The following is a 15,398-nucleotide window of genomic DNA, read 5'->3' as shown; positions in this document are numbered from 1 at the left end:
GTTTGCATGGGACGCTTAAATATGCACACCAATGGCTTTGTTGTAACATTACCAATGTTCTCTGTTGGAACCTTCGACTATAACGTAACGCAAGCTAATAAACCAACCGTTGACAAAGGCGAGCGCGTGTCATGCGTATCTATGAATTACCCTTGCGCGGACATGTGAATTGGACCTGCGCGAACATGTGAATTGGACCTGCACGAACATGTTAATAGCCTCTATGAAAGGCTGGCTTAATCCGAGGTCCTTTTAACTCGCCGATTGGAAGCAGTCTTGTTGGAGCGCGGAAACCTTCTCTCCGTGGCAAAAGTCCCTCGGCAGCAAATCGTCCCTCGCGGCGGCATATTACTAGCGTCGCTCAGAGAAAAAATTACGCCCACGCCCAACAAGACTGCGAAGGAGGCTAAGGTAGAATGAGCTTTCCTGTGAAGAAAGAAAAATATTATGGGCTGCTTCAAAAGGTACATAATGATTGGCCAGTTTCCGACCAATCAGGAATTGGCTTGCAGTATTTTGAACCAAAACATAGACTCCACTATGGTCTAAAATAAGGGGTTGTACTTGTAGATAACAGAATTCTGCAAAAATTGGGAGAATAATTGGCCTGGAGAGTGAGAATGCAGTAAGGTAACAATTTCCCTATTAATAGCAGACAAATAAAACTCTACAGAGGCCAAACTCATCTAGCAAACTATTCTCCTTATTTGGCTGACTAGTACTCTTGAAAATGAATGGAAAGTTAGTATTTCACAACCTTATACTTTCATCTAATGGTTACCCCATTTAAGTAATGCTTTAATACAAGACATGTCTCTATTTTCATCACATATACAGGGCTGAAAATGACAGCTATAAGCTATCTCTAGTCCACAGTCTATAGAACATCCTGTGGTGTTGAAAGGAGCCAACAAGGATGTTTTGAACACACAATGATATTCTTTTGGAACGTTACCATACGAACATCACTGCTCACAATGCCTTCATGAATTGACATACCAGACTTGAGCCTTTTTATCCACGATAATCCACGAGTATAGGCCACACAATAACTTGTTGAGCTGTTAATAGCTGCAAAGCTATCTCTTTGAGTCAGTGTATGCTTTTCTTTTCCTTTCTATTTTTATCAAATTGTTTGACACATTTTCCATCTGTGGTCAGTTTGGAAAGTCTGTACAATAGCACCATAGGTGACCAGAAATATTTCCAAATTCATGTTTACATCATACATTTGTTTGCTGAATATAATAGGGATATGTTCTATAGATAGAGCCTAGAATAAAGGTCTTAAGAGAAGTGCTGTTTTGTATATTCTAATAGAAAGACACAGCGTACCAAAGCAAATATTGAATCGAGATATAGTCATGAATACGGCTACGGCCACACCGCTCTAAAGCCATCAATTTATTAAACTTGCCTATTCACTTCTCTTTGTGTCGGCTCTGTTTTGTCACCTCCATTATTGTGAAACTCAAAACAATTCCCCTTTGAAAACAAACAAAGGGAACAGTAGAAGTTGTAAATAGCCGCCCTTCCCTTGTGTGTTTATACACCATGGTTTTACACTATTGTAGTGTACGCAGGTACACAGTGTGGCTTCAGCTGCCTTTGTGTGCTAGGTGTATGCAAGTCAATTGATCTGGCAATCTGGTATCGCAGCCTCCCCAGCCGAGGCCGCACTAATCTGCCATGGATGTTTCCCCATGTAACAACACTTGCTCAAGTAACTAATAATTTCACGCACACTCTCCTGTCACCCTCGGTGTAATGACTCATAAAATAAAAATTGATGAGACGTGGTTACCGGCTCTCGCAGGGGCGTTTTGCCCTCCCTAGGCGGGTTCTCCCAATATCGCTGGAGTGGGCCTGCCCATAACGAGCTACCAAAGGAGACTGCGGAAAGATGGATTGGATTTCTTTCTGCGCCGAAGACGTGATAATCTGCGGGAATGAAAAAACGGCGATGAGTACCGTTTTTATCGCTGTTGCCAAAAATTGAATGCTGATGAAAAGGGGAGAACGTTAGGATTACAGGCACACAGATGCCGATTTCCACCCGCCATCTGTGGAAATGAAATGATTAAATTGTGGGATGGAAAATTGAATAGTGGAAAACTGCAACAATTTCCTCGTCTTCCCTGCCCGCTTTTATTCCCAATTGACACCAAACTGCTTGCCGGGGAGGAACATACATGATTAGATCACTGATGGCTGACAATCACTTTTCTATTTCATCCGCGGGAATGATCGTTACAATTTGTTATCCACCTACCTGGGAGGAAAATGAAACCAGGATGGAAGTAGGGGTGCTTGAGGATACAATCTTGCCGGGAACCTTTCCTTTGTGAGTCCCAGAATACAAAATCTCTCCCACCTGTCTGGTCCACATAACCAGGAGTACAAACTACAATAGTCCTGGCACGGTGAGAGCTCTCACTGACTATTTCAACTACTATCATCACTCTATGTACAGCGCCTTGCTGGGGCTAGTTACAGGAGAAAACCTTTACTTTTCACCATTGCCAGCTGACGATACTACTAGTAGCAGTACCCAGAGGAAAGCTGAGAAAATAGAAAGCTTGACAAAACACCTAAAAAGTAATCTCCGACCAGATCTTTTGGTGGCCGCAAAGACAGTATCAAATTAGCCAGGCAGCATCCACCATACCAAAAAGTTGCACAAGGCCTATTTCTTTTACTAATTGTTGATCTAACCTAAATCTGACTCTATATGCAAGAAAACAGTCATATAACTAATAGAAAACTTGATAGCATAGAAGAAACAAATTTTGTTGCATTCGGCCTCTTACTTGTGCTGTTATCATTAAAGCAAGATGAAAGATTCGCAAAAATGGTAGGTCACAAGAAATGGCTACAAATTAGTATTATTAGACAAGATATCACATGACTTAGGGAATATAGGAGATATTACGATAACTTCTAAAAAACAACCACATTGGGCATTATGCTAATCTCCAAGCAGATCTTTTGGTGGTTGCAAGACAGTATCATTGGTAGGCATGCCCGTAGCCAGGGGGGGTTCGGGGGGTTCGGAAGAACCCCCCCACAAGGCTCAAAGGTCCACTTTTTGGTCCACTTTTTATGTAAAGGTCCACTTTTTGGTCCACATTTTATGTAAAGGTCCACTTTTTGGTCCACATTTTATGTAGAAAAACTGTTCCCTTTGTCATTGAATAAAAATCTATCTCTGATTTTTTCTTGGAAATCCTCTTGAAAATGCACGAAATGCCATTTTAGAAGGTTCATTTTTCAAAATTTTCCGGGGGAGCATGCCCCCGGACCCCCCTAGGAACCTCGCGCCTACGGCGCTCGAGGTCCCCTCAAGCAGTGGGAAGAACCCCCCCATTCAAAATCCTGGCTACGGGCATGGTAGGGCAGTACCCAATTTGCCATCCAAAGATGCGCTGGCGAAAAAAAGATACCAGCACAGAGAAGAAGCCTGATACAGTCATCCAAAATAAGCCAAAACCTAAACCTCTGCTTGGAGAGTAGCATTATGCTTCCTCACAAAAGGAAAGTACAAAGAGACAGACATTACCTCACGCTAGCCTTTACTTGACAGCACATGGCCACTTCCTGCCCTGTCCCTGTCTCAACTGGTCAAGCCTGGGGCAATGAAAACAATGGTGTGTTTGATACAGAACGTAGCTGTCATAAATGATTGATGGGTAAGGATTCAAATAATTATACATCATTCTTCTCTGTAAGCTTTCACATTTTTTTTATTTTAGCCAGTGTGTTCTAACTATCATATTAATATTGTTCTATGAAATAAATTAAGTTACGGACATAACTATATATAACTAACTATCTGTTGATTTACAATGAAAATGCCAAACTGCGGCCATACTTAGGTCACAACCAATCAATTTCTTGGTTATGATATTTGAGTTTCTTTTCATGGATTATAAAAACGATAATAAACACTCGTAAGATCATGTGATGTTTGTCCATTGTTGTACCATTCAGGATATGAATCAACCCATAAATCATTATTAAATGATTATATTTTTGCACCAACAATTAAAGAAAGTCCTTGTTGTTACAATTCTTTTATTCATCAATGCATTAAAAGTTAAATATTTATTGTTTGATGAATTAACCTGGGTGGTATGATGATGATACTGCAGCAATGGATCCTCACACTCACAGGATGTTTCTTTCAGGATGCCCACTTCACTTTTTTCCTGAAAAAATCTGACATCCCATAGATTAAATTGGTGTGCCCTATCATACCATTTAGCTAATCATACCATTTAGCTAATACATCATTTCTAGGTACTTTGTCCAGAACTGCAAAAAATGGCAGATAAAATTAAAAACGGCTTCCATTTACTCTGATTTCACTTGGAAAAGTTTTCACAAGCGAGATATGAATGATCATTGACATGGAGAAATACCACTTTGGGGCTGGAAGTTAATCTCATTATCTGTATCACCACAAGACAAAGGCAGCAGGGATTCACCGAAACAAAAGCCAGTAAATATGGTTTGTTGAAGATAACAATACCACAGGAAAGTTAATCTGCGGTGTCGTTTTGTCGAACAAAGCATCTTCACCCTGAGGGAAATGTGGGATAAACAATTGACTTAGAGGAGATGCTGAGTATGTCTTATGGGTGTATTATCATTAGTGATGAGGAAAGATCAGTTGTTTCTAATCCTGTAAAGTTTATACTGTCTTCCAACTGACATCACTCAAGTTTGAATATGAACTTGAAATGCATGACAGAGTTTTTAAAATGTCCTGTCATTCATAGGATACCTATATGACTGACTGGTACTCAGGTACTGTATTTTTTTACATTTCCCTATAATGTCTGTAGAGTCTGAATGTTAAACTTTAAACTTATCAAGGTATCAACATAGTTAATGGACTTGTGTGAATTGAAATAAAGATACTTTCAAAATTCTTATAAAAAAACAAACAAAAACAATTGGCTGTTTCAAAATACCCACAACCGAAATTTATGAATATACGATACTGGTATCCGTGGGTTATAGTATTGGGTGGTACGCACTACGATTTAATGATAAACATTTTGCCTCATAGCCACATAGTATACATTGTAATCGCAGTCAACACACAAATCATGCAGGTATGTAAATAAAAGAAACCAAGGTGCCGTTGATATGCATAGTAGTGCGGTTTCCCATTTCTAAAGAATGTTTGTAATTCCTAATGACATCAATAACATTGTTATAGAAGCAAAGAGCAGTGTACAGATTCAGAATAACAATTCTAATGAAATTTGTGGAATTTCTGAGAAAATTGTCATTCAATAATCATTGCCGCACAGCTTGCTGTATGGCTACCCGGTCGTAATGTTATCATACACTGCATGAATCAAGAGCACGGGATTCTATTCAGTCTTTCCCAGAAAATATTACAATCGCACATACTTTGTGGCAAGTTTGGAGACTTAAAAGTAACATAATCTTCCAACCATGCATGGTTGGGCTTTTTGAAACTGCAAGTAATACATGTATAGTAAGATAGCGTGGCGGTGGCTTGTAAGCAAGCCTTCATCCCCTTCCCTACAAAACTGTCATCCCTCTGAAAAACCATTATGTTTATCAGACAGGTGCATTTGAAGTGCTTTTCAGAGTCTGGAATTAATTCTTTTCACTGGTGGACCTAAATCTGGCCTGTGTGTGCTACCGTGAAGAAAAAATATTGGCCCTTTTGTATGTGTCATTCAAAAGTGACAAAGCCTGTCCTAACCCTGAACAATGGTGAACACTTCACCTCTTTCAGTCAGGGTTGCCTGTTTAGGTGCCCCTAACGATAACACACTCTGGGCCAGGAAATTAAAACTCATGCCCCGCTGATAGTAATGCCTAATAAAACTGATAAAGTCTGAAAGCACCTGGCATGCGGGGCAGGTAAGAAATATAGCAGGGGTATAAAACATTCTCCTGTTTGACACCCCGTGTAAAGGGGAATAAAGTGCCCATCTTTTGGTTGTCAGGACGCCATTCTTGCGCTAAGACAAGTCCAGCATCCATCAAGAATGGAGGAAATTGAAAATCCCGCTGTGAGGTGATAGTGTTTGTGGGATGCGATTGAAGGAGTGGAAAACCATGCTTCAGACTGCCGACCCCGTGCCCGCTGATATTGTTTCCGTATCACCTTTATCGCAGTTGGCGCTGAAAACCCGGGTAACGGCGTTTCAATGTTGTCAACCAAAGTTAACCCACCACCACACGGGCACACACAAACCACCCTTTATCTCCCTCCCTCATTCATCCACTGAATCGATCCAACTTCTGCGGGACAACAACCGCTGTTAGTAGACAGGCCATTACTGAGATAAGGAGGGAAATTTTTGATAGAGGTGACCATTGTTTCTCTCTCATTTTACCCCCCAGAATTGATAACCTTTACTCTTCAGCAAAGAATCGCATAGAGCCAGAGCAAACAAACCGTTTATGGTATAGCTTACGGAAGTCAAGAGAGGTTAGAAATGAAAGAGCTCATTTTCCACGAAGTTGGGATGTCGTTGGTTAGTATTTTAGGACCAGCTGCTTTGAGTTTTGATTGATATCATGCAGACTGAGAAAAATATGTCACTCAGCTTCCAAAATTTCAGCACATCATGATGCGGTGCTTTCTCCGAATTCTCGTCAGAAATATCTGAGCTAAAAACCATCGAAAATTACACACTGGCTTCTCACAGAAACACGCAACTATTACCACCGCTGTCCTTGGGCTATATGTAGCGGATAATGAGCAAAACTTTCGGAACCTGAGCAAAACATGGTGATATATTTCCCAAAAACTTGACGGTCCAAAAATCCGTATCTTCACCTTGAAGAGGTCGCCATTTTGAGCTTTAATCGTCTGCACCAATGAGAGGAAGGATTACATTTCACAATTCAGACCGTACCAATGAGCGAGCAGTATATATTTCTGGCGGGAGTAACTTAGTCTTCGAATTTCAGCCAATCACGAATGGTCTTGTAAAACTTTAGGAGCTGGTGATGTCGAGTTTGTTTGAGGATATATGATTGGTTGCCAAGAAGGAACTCGTGACGTCAGTAGATTCAAAAGGCCAGTGTGCGCATGGGCGGAAGCAAGCCAGCTCTTTGAACTTTGCCGCCTGTTGTTGTGTGGCAAGTTAGCGCAGTTTGTTGAATTAGTAGACGGCGAGAGGTAGCACTTGCGACTGGCTAGGCCTGCGGCGTGTGTCACCCCGTATTCTTCGAGCCATCACGATAGTTTCTGCCGACAAACTGATCTCGGATCAGTGCAAGCGATCACCACGGACTCCCCACGCCAATTACCGCAACATTTCAACGGGGCAACCACGCTGCAGCGCCCGGACGACATGGCCAAACCCAGCGACCACGTCAAGCGGCCGATGAACGCCTTCATGGTGTGGTCACGCGGACAGCGCCGGAAAATGGCCCAGGAAAACCCCAAGATGCACAACTCGGAGATCAGCAAGCGTCTTGGAGCCGAGTGGAAACTTCTGACAGAAGATCAGAAGCGGCCCTTCATCGACGAAGCCAAGCGGCTACGTGCCCTACACATGAAGGAACACCCCGACTACAAGTACCGGCCCAGACGAAAACCCAAGAACTTGCTGAAAAACAAGGACAGGTACGCCTTTCCCATACCATGTATCCCCCTCTGCCGACGACCCTATGATGCGGTCCATGGCCGGTGCTGTCACCACACAGGGAACAGGCTTTCCTACCGGACTGTCTATCGACAAAATGCGGGCCTTCTTTCCGCCTACAACATCGCCATACCTAGACGGGGGCTCTCCATTGGGCTCGACCAGTTACTCGAAGGCGGACCTGCTGACCCAGAGCATGCGGGAACAGATCTCCGCCAGCGCCAGTCTCTACTCCTCTGCCATGTACCCATCGGCCGGCAGCGCCTTCTGCACGGCCCAGCCCCACACACACACGCACACCGCGCCTGGACTTCACGGCCAACAGTACGTCGTACCGTGCAACTGTTGGTCGCCGGCGGCGCAAGACTTGCGGCGGCCCGTAGCCTACCTCCTGGTCAAGCCGGACATGGAGCACTACACCGGCACGGGGCACCCACAAGCGACACCTGCCATGTAAAACATCACCAGGACCTGAGCCATGTTAGCACCACTTGGACGACGACGCGGACAAGTTGAACATGCCCGTGGCAAAATGTATAGACATTAAAAAGAAGAAGATACCGTAGACGAACTTTGTAACTAACAACTTGAGTCATGAGGACGCGTCTTCAAAGAAAGACAGTCAGAGCTCGACTCCAAATGGACGGTGAGGTTATAGACATAGGTGTATTTAGGACACTTGGATTCCTCCAGCGAGTCTGGTTGGAAAAGGAAAAAGACTTCTTTCTTGGACTTTCAGATATAATTTGCTTTTTGGGATGCGATGTTGTCATTTTCTACTGCTACCTGCAACATAGAGGGTTGGCACGAGTGCTCATATTTCTATGTGAGTAACGATTTCATATGGTTCTTCTTTCCTTCCTACTCCTTTTTGGATTGTAATTTTATTCTGAGCTTATAAAGATTTTTTTTGTACAAGACGACTGAGGAACGGAGCTCTAGACGGGTTCGTTTGTGTTCCTCTTATTATTGTGGACAAGGGGAAAACCGACTAAAGTCGGCGTGATTTTGCTGTAAATTCCATTGATTGTTGTGAATAATGTTCAAATGATGTGTATTTAATTTTTGTGACACTAATCTAAGTGATTGAGATCAGATTTGTATAATGACTGACACTGGAGAGTTAGGACTAAAAAATATGTATAATATTGTTGCAGTCGGAAATATCTATATATATTTTGTTAAATCGCCAGAGAGAGAGAGAGAGAATATGGTTTAACTTAAGATTTACAATTCTTCCCTGCAACAGCAAATGTGTACTGTCTGAAACAACAACCACACCACGTATTTCTCAGTACTCCTGTGAAGCCGTGGGCTCTTTTCAATGTTATTTAAAGAGAGTTGAAGGTTTGCATTTTGTTCCTGTAAAACATTGACGTGTTTCGATTTTGTTCGAACAAAGTAAAAGTTGGTCGTGTTATATTTCCCGTGGAACAGATTTAGTCTGTGTGTTGTGTTCTTGTTCCTTCTTACTCATATCCTTTTCAATCTCCGGCCAGGTAACGAGCTTCCCTTTTGTGTTGCTCTCAGTGCAGAGGTCCTTAGTCAGTCAGTCCCCTTTTCAGGGCTTCTAAAACCACGTCCTGTTTTTCTTCTTTCCATTGAGGGGGAGTACGCAAACACCTCTTTTGTGTGCAGGTGTGGCTTAATGCGATCCTGTGTTTTCCATAAAGGAAGGCAGTCTTGTATATGGCTTCTCGCGAAAAAAAGGCGGGATGCGAGCAAATGTAACCTGTGTGGTTAGCATAGCGATCTAAGTGGGTCCAATCCATGGCTGTTGTTTGGACACTGTCTGTATTGTTACCCGCCCCTAAATTGCTCTTAAGTCTAGCAGATGGATTTTAAAGTTTGTGTACAAATTACGGGCAGGGTGCGAGCCGAGCACCAGGTTTTTCTTCTTGCTCTAGACCGTAGGTTAGTGAGAGGGCTTAGGTACAATTGTGTCGGGGGGCTATTTTGTTCGCCTGTGTGTAGTGTTCCCTTTCACGAGCCATACAGCTGGATGGCTTGAATAGGTGCGCCGCTGTAGACCTTCATTGTCCTCGCTTGTTCTGCGTATTAATTATACAAAGGGGGCTGCAGTGACACAAGAGGCAAAAATAACAACATAATAAAAAATACATGAGCCGCTGAATGCCCCGAACTGACATAAATAAATAAATGAGCGATCAACTGTAGATAAACTGAATAACAAAGATTGAATGGAGAACAATGAGTATAATGCGTCTGATCTACATGACAAAAGAATATACATACTGGAACAAAGGCTGAATAGAACGACCCGGGTATAAATAAACAGACCTAAACAGGCTTGAGAAGAATGGCGTGAATAGGCAGGGTGGAGCCCCAATTGAAAGGTTGGACGTAGCCGGATGACAAGCCCAATGGAGCTGAATGGCGCTGTTGTGAATGGGCTCCAACTGTAGGAGAAAAGGCCAAAATAAATACCACCCTAAGAAAGGGCAACGCAAAAATGCCTGCCGAAATCCGGCGCTTCAACCCCGTGAGCACCGGGGTAACCGCAGGGCGACATAGTACGCGGGAGATCCCAGCCCTCTGCTCCGTGTAACTTCTGTGTGTGGTGCGGTGTCTGACAAAACCAGATGACTGAGTATCGCCTATGGCTCTGCACTGTTTGCCCAAGGACAAAGGGAATTACAATGAAAGACGCAAAACGGTGAGGCAAATCAAATGACCCCCATAATGGTTAATTGTTCCCCATTATTACATGATGTGCTTTGGGTTCCCTTTGACAGGCTTTGATTGCTACGTTTACTTGAATACCACCTTTTGGGAATAGACGTAAAGGACGTGGCATTTGGAGCCGCAGTGGTCAATGTGCTTTTCCCCTGGTAAAGATTTGTGTTGTCCCGAGCTATCAAGGCCTTTTTAACGGGGTGGGGTTTTAAGAGACCACCCCAGGGCTGCGAGGGTTTGTTCTATTTCAAAGAGGCGAAACCAGACAAGATGTTCAATTCAATGGAAGTCACAGCCGTCACTAAAACTAAGGCGAACGAAAGTTTGCGCCCGCGGGCGTTGGGACATTTTTGGGCGCACCTCTCCAAGCACGCAAGCCTGACATTAAAAGACGTAACGACATAATGGCCTGGCTCGGCCAGTGTCGCGGAGATAGTGTTCCGCACATACAGGTGTGTACAGATTTCCGTGTGTGACTTTCCCGTACAAAAGCGACAGGGAAAAGCTGGCGTGAAGCCCCTTTCAGTAGCCTTTCTACGGCCTTTCAATGGAATTCATCCGTGTCCGTCCACGCCTGGTATGGGTCCGGGCGGATTTCGTCCCAACTCACCGACTATTCACGTCTCCTCAAGCAAGGAAATCAAAACCTTTGCTAATTTTTGCTCCTGAAAGCCGACACGGTCGTCATCAAAGGAGAGTATATTTTGAGATGACCGGGAACAATGTCTCTCTCCGAGGCCCGTGAATATGAAGGGCCCCTGGGGTTAGCACCCCGAACACACAGGTAGATTGGCAGGCACTCCGGACGGCGGCACCGTGAAAACGCGGTAGTCATGGTGTAGCCGGTACGTTTGTCACCCACCACTCACACACGCACACGCCGCGCTGTCACAAAACCGAGCAGGAATAGAGCAGTGCGAACAAACTTGGAAGGAAAAGTTACACAGACTTAGCATTTAGATTTCCGTAGAATAAAAGCTGTTTTTATGATGATATTGTCATGAAATTGGAAGCACGAACTGTTTCACAATTCCACACAAGTATCTCTCTTCACAACTCTTTCCGGTGCAATTCATGCCCAAAAATAACAGTTTCTATGACAACAGACACAAACTTTGATACACAAAACAGCGTACACAAGTGTTTTCTTGTAGTTTAATACCTTCGGACCATTTTAGCATCCTTTGTATGTAACAATGTTGCGAAATACGTTTGAGTAGAAGTCAAGTCTTGTTACCACAGCTTATGGATAAATTTTGATCAAACATTAATTATATCATACCACGATTGTCACAAAAAGAAAATCCAAAATCTTAACTCTGCTGCACTAATATGTTTTTCTTGGCAACGTCTACACTAAAGACATCATGTGTAACTATGCTGTACTATGTCTAGAAGAAATTAACTATAGCATAGTTTGAGTATATATACAGGATAACACAATAAGCGTACATTTGGTTTTCACCTATACTCTACGTAAAAACCTCTCTAGCTTCATTATGAAATGACTACGAGCTCAACTACATGTTGCTATCATCTTAGATGTTGCTCCAGATCTTACCGAATTAAGTTTTCTTGCAAGACAATTCTTCATGCTTAAAGCACACACTCGTCTCAACATGAAATACCAACAGTTACATCTAAACCTGGCCCCGATGATGTTTAATATAAAGAGCCTGCGGATTGGCTGTCGGATTCTGAAAACTACAGATACATCGGACGTTCTCATTGGTGGATAGGACGGGCAAGGTGGCAGGTGTTGACCATTGAGGATGCTCAATGCAAATGAACTGAATATTCTTAGATTTCTATTACATGAATGATATTACATTAACATCACAGTAACAGTAACAATATAACAGTAACATTTTACAGGATGAAAAATGGTAACACACAAGTACAATGTACTTTATTTGAAAAGGTAGTATAAGAAGTTCTACATTTTGTTTTTCAGCAATGTCGCTTTTCCAAAGCGAAACTCAAAAATTCTTTTCCCTTTCAGTTGAGCATCGTACTATATCTTTTTCCTTTCTTTAAAAAAGCTACAATTCCTTTTTATCTTTCTATCTTTTTGGCAGATAATCTAAATCTCTACAAATACGATCTTTTGAAATGTATCTAAGCATGGAGGTAGAAGAGAGACCAGCAGTGCCCCTCTGCCTCTGGTGTCCTACCTATAAGTGACAAGACTGTGTAATCGAAAAATTATCTCTAGATTCGCCATGATAACAACCATACAAACCAACTCAAGGAAGACAACATGCCATCTCCGATTATTGTTGTCGATTGTTTCACAAATGATGTTTGCCACAAGCCATTTGTTCTGAAGTGTGTCATCAGATAAGACGGTTGAATGAATGTAAGTGAGAACAGCATGCAAACTAATCGATTCACTGAAAGGAAAATTGTGCCATGTCATTTTTTAATGCACATACATGTACTTTACAAGTAAAGGTGACGAAAAGAAGAGTTTTTACATTCATAAATACACGCTACTTTGCATATACTAATTGTATTTGTAGTATAATGTAGCATGCGACTGCTTAAAGGCATCCAATGCAGTTCGGAAGCCCGATTTTTCAAAGTCAGTACTATTATTTTAGTCACTTATCTACATGCTAAGTTGAAACCACACTATCCCAATGTATATTGGCCCTCAAGGAGCAAAAATACCCCAAATTCTGACGGAAAATGGTTACTGGAAGGGCCCTTGACTGATTTTCAGGGACCACCCAGAAAATAAAAGACTCATCTTGGGGCTTGTTAGGACTAAGGAAATGTGAATGCATAGGAAATGTGAATTTCAGTGTATGAAGTGAGGTAGCATAGTTTCTCTATATAGAATGTATACGAGTACATCTCTCTTTATTGTAAAATATAGACTTATAAAATGGCGTTTATTATCTATTCTATCAAGAAAGCATTGCTGGCATATCAAAGTTGACCAGTGGCATTCCTGTTGTGTTGACGATACAAACATCTTTTTGTGCGGGTGTCAGTTTGGCTTCTTTTAATGTTTGTTTATTTGTTTATTTGCACAAGAAGAAAGTACACAACACACAATAGATAAAACAGGTGCAGTAGGGGGAAAAGCGTATATAGCTTATACTAGACCCGCTTCCTCTAAATTAATCAAAATTGATCAAAATGAAAATAAAGTAATACGCAGAATGCCATAACGACACAATGTGGATTATCAAATTATTAATGGTATAAAAAAAATGCACATAAGAGTCTACTACAGGGGCTAGGCTAGGATGGCTTATTAAATGTATTTACATAATTTTAAACGTCAGAAAACATGATATTCAATTGTTTATACATATTTCACTGAAGACTGTTCCATATTGTGACGCATTTGAATTTTACTGAGGACTGTGCTAATGTAGAAGCTACTCGTACACGCCACGTATACTTGACTCTTATAGTGTCGGGTTTGTGTTTGTGTTTATTTGATATAAAATCTCTAAAAATTTTGAAAAAAAAATGCTGCAACAACATTTGCCGATTTCGTCAGATGTTTCTGACAACGACTGTATTCAATAGAACCGGAAGTAGAGGATTTAGGCATTACGTCATTTTGGCATTGGACTTGAATGGTTGTGGTTGTGAGTGAAAATACTTGGTGTGTTAACAGTGATTTTTTTAATGTTTTAAAACATATAACAAATGTACAGTTTTTGGAAAATAATCTCTGTGGAAATAGAGAAATTCCTTGTTGGAAAGTTCCCAAAGCTATAAAACTGTACATGCAAATACATCAAATATATTGGATATTGAATATGGTAGTTGGAAATGTATAAGTTGAAAACATATATCAAACCAAATTATTGACATTTAAACTAGTCTGGTCTTATGTGTGAATAGCTTTGCCGTTTGTATTGATCAATTTATCTTAATTATGAGCCTTATTTCTTGAATTCTATTTTCACATGCCTTGACTTTGGTCCATATATGCACATTAAAAGCACACATGTTCCCATGTTGACAATAATTCGTAACTTTTTGTTCTGATGTTATTTAGGAGAAACTCTTCAAGCAAAGGATTAGCTATAGGCTTTGGCTTATTTTTGGTGTGCTTTTAGGAATTTTTATCGGGCTCCCTTTTTTGTACTGCTAACTTTTTTACGGCTCGGGTGGCAAATGGATACAGCCAATTTGATACTGTCTTTGCTAGGATCTGCTTCGAGATTTAAAACGGTAAGATTTTCGCCGTGTGGCCATATAGCCAAGTGACTTCGGACCAGCTTCCTAGAAAATAAACCCAAGAAACTAAAGTAAACATTTCCATCTGAACCATTACTTCACATTACCTTGTTTCGCGCCGGCATGGTCTGTTCAATCAGTCCGGCGGAAGACACGCCGTTAGCGGATGCTAATTCTCCGCATGGCGGGTAAATTGTATGACTTTGGCTCTGGCTGATAACAGACAAGGCAAAACCACCCTGTCACACATTCAGAACCTTCCCCCGAACACCAGCCGACCAAGGTTGGTTGAAGTTGGGGAACAGTCTATCGGACCAGATTTATTTTGATAACAATCGAATTTGAGTTAAATTTGAGTTAAATTTGAGTCATATTTGACCGATAACCATGCGCCCCATCAATTAACTCCCGAACATCAGCCAACATCTAACTCCATGTACTGAGTTACAACCAACGATGGGGGGGGGGGGGGGAGGGCGGCTGGCTTGAAAAGAAAACAAAGATATATCAAAGTAAATTTTACTTCTATTCAGTCTAGAAGCACATTAAGCTTTCAAACCTTACGAAACTAAATGACACGGGAGATTTTTTTATTGAAAACAAAAGTACTAACTGAATGTTTGTTTCGACATTCGCACATCTCACATTGATCCCCCCCCCCAAAAAAAACAGTTACTCGTAACTAAAAAGATTTTTGAAACGGTCAGAGTCAGACGTTTCAGTTAGCACGAAGTGGGGTCGTGTGGCGCAGTCGGTAGCGCGTTCGGCTCACACCCCAGAGGTTGTGGGTTCGAACCCTGCCCATGTCACCGATCTTGTGCCCTTGGGAAAGGCACTTTACACGACTTT

The 15,398-nt window shown here is 41.8% G+C and overlaps 1 protein-coding gene and 1 long non-coding RNA gene across 3 annotated transcripts in view; one reads left to right on the top strand and one right to left on the bottom strand.

Moving 5' to 3' along the window:
* LOC109477841 overlaps window positions 1–4,177 on the bottom strand; it is a 25,020-nt gene extending 20,843 nt beyond the window's left edge. For both annotated transcript variants that reach the window (XR_002140695.1, XR_002140696.1), the window contains exons 1-3: window positions 4,125–4,177; window positions 3,560–3,627; window positions 1,805–1,941 (exon numbers count right to left, since the gene is read on the bottom strand). This is a non-coding gene — a long non-coding RNA (uncharacterized LOC109477841). The remainder of the gene's footprint in view (window positions 1–1,804; window positions 1,942–3,559; window positions 3,628–4,124) is intronic.
* Window positions 4,178–7,093: 2,916 nt separating this feature from the next.
* LOC109477873 (transcription factor Sox-14-like) lies at window positions 7,094–9,084 on the top strand. The gene is given in 2 exon segments (XM_019779325.1): window positions 7,094–7,652; window positions 7,654–9,084. Coding segments are annotated over 2 exon segments (750 nt in total). The 5' UTR covers window positions 7,094–7,352; the 3' UTR covers window positions 8,104–9,084.
* Window positions 9,085–15,398: the final 6,314 nt, after the last annotated feature.

The sequence above is a fragment of the Branchiostoma belcheri genome, unplaced genomic scaffold (assembly GCF_001625305.1).
Source record: "Branchiostoma belcheri isolate BF01 breed outbred unplaced genomic scaffold, Haploidv18h27 scaffold41, whole genome shotgun sequence".
NCBI classification, from domain to species: domain Eukaryota; kingdom Metazoa; phylum Chordata; class Leptocardii; order Amphioxiformes; family Branchiostomatidae; genus Branchiostoma; species Branchiostoma belcheri.
This window is presented reverse-complemented; position numbering and strand designations above follow the sequence as displayed.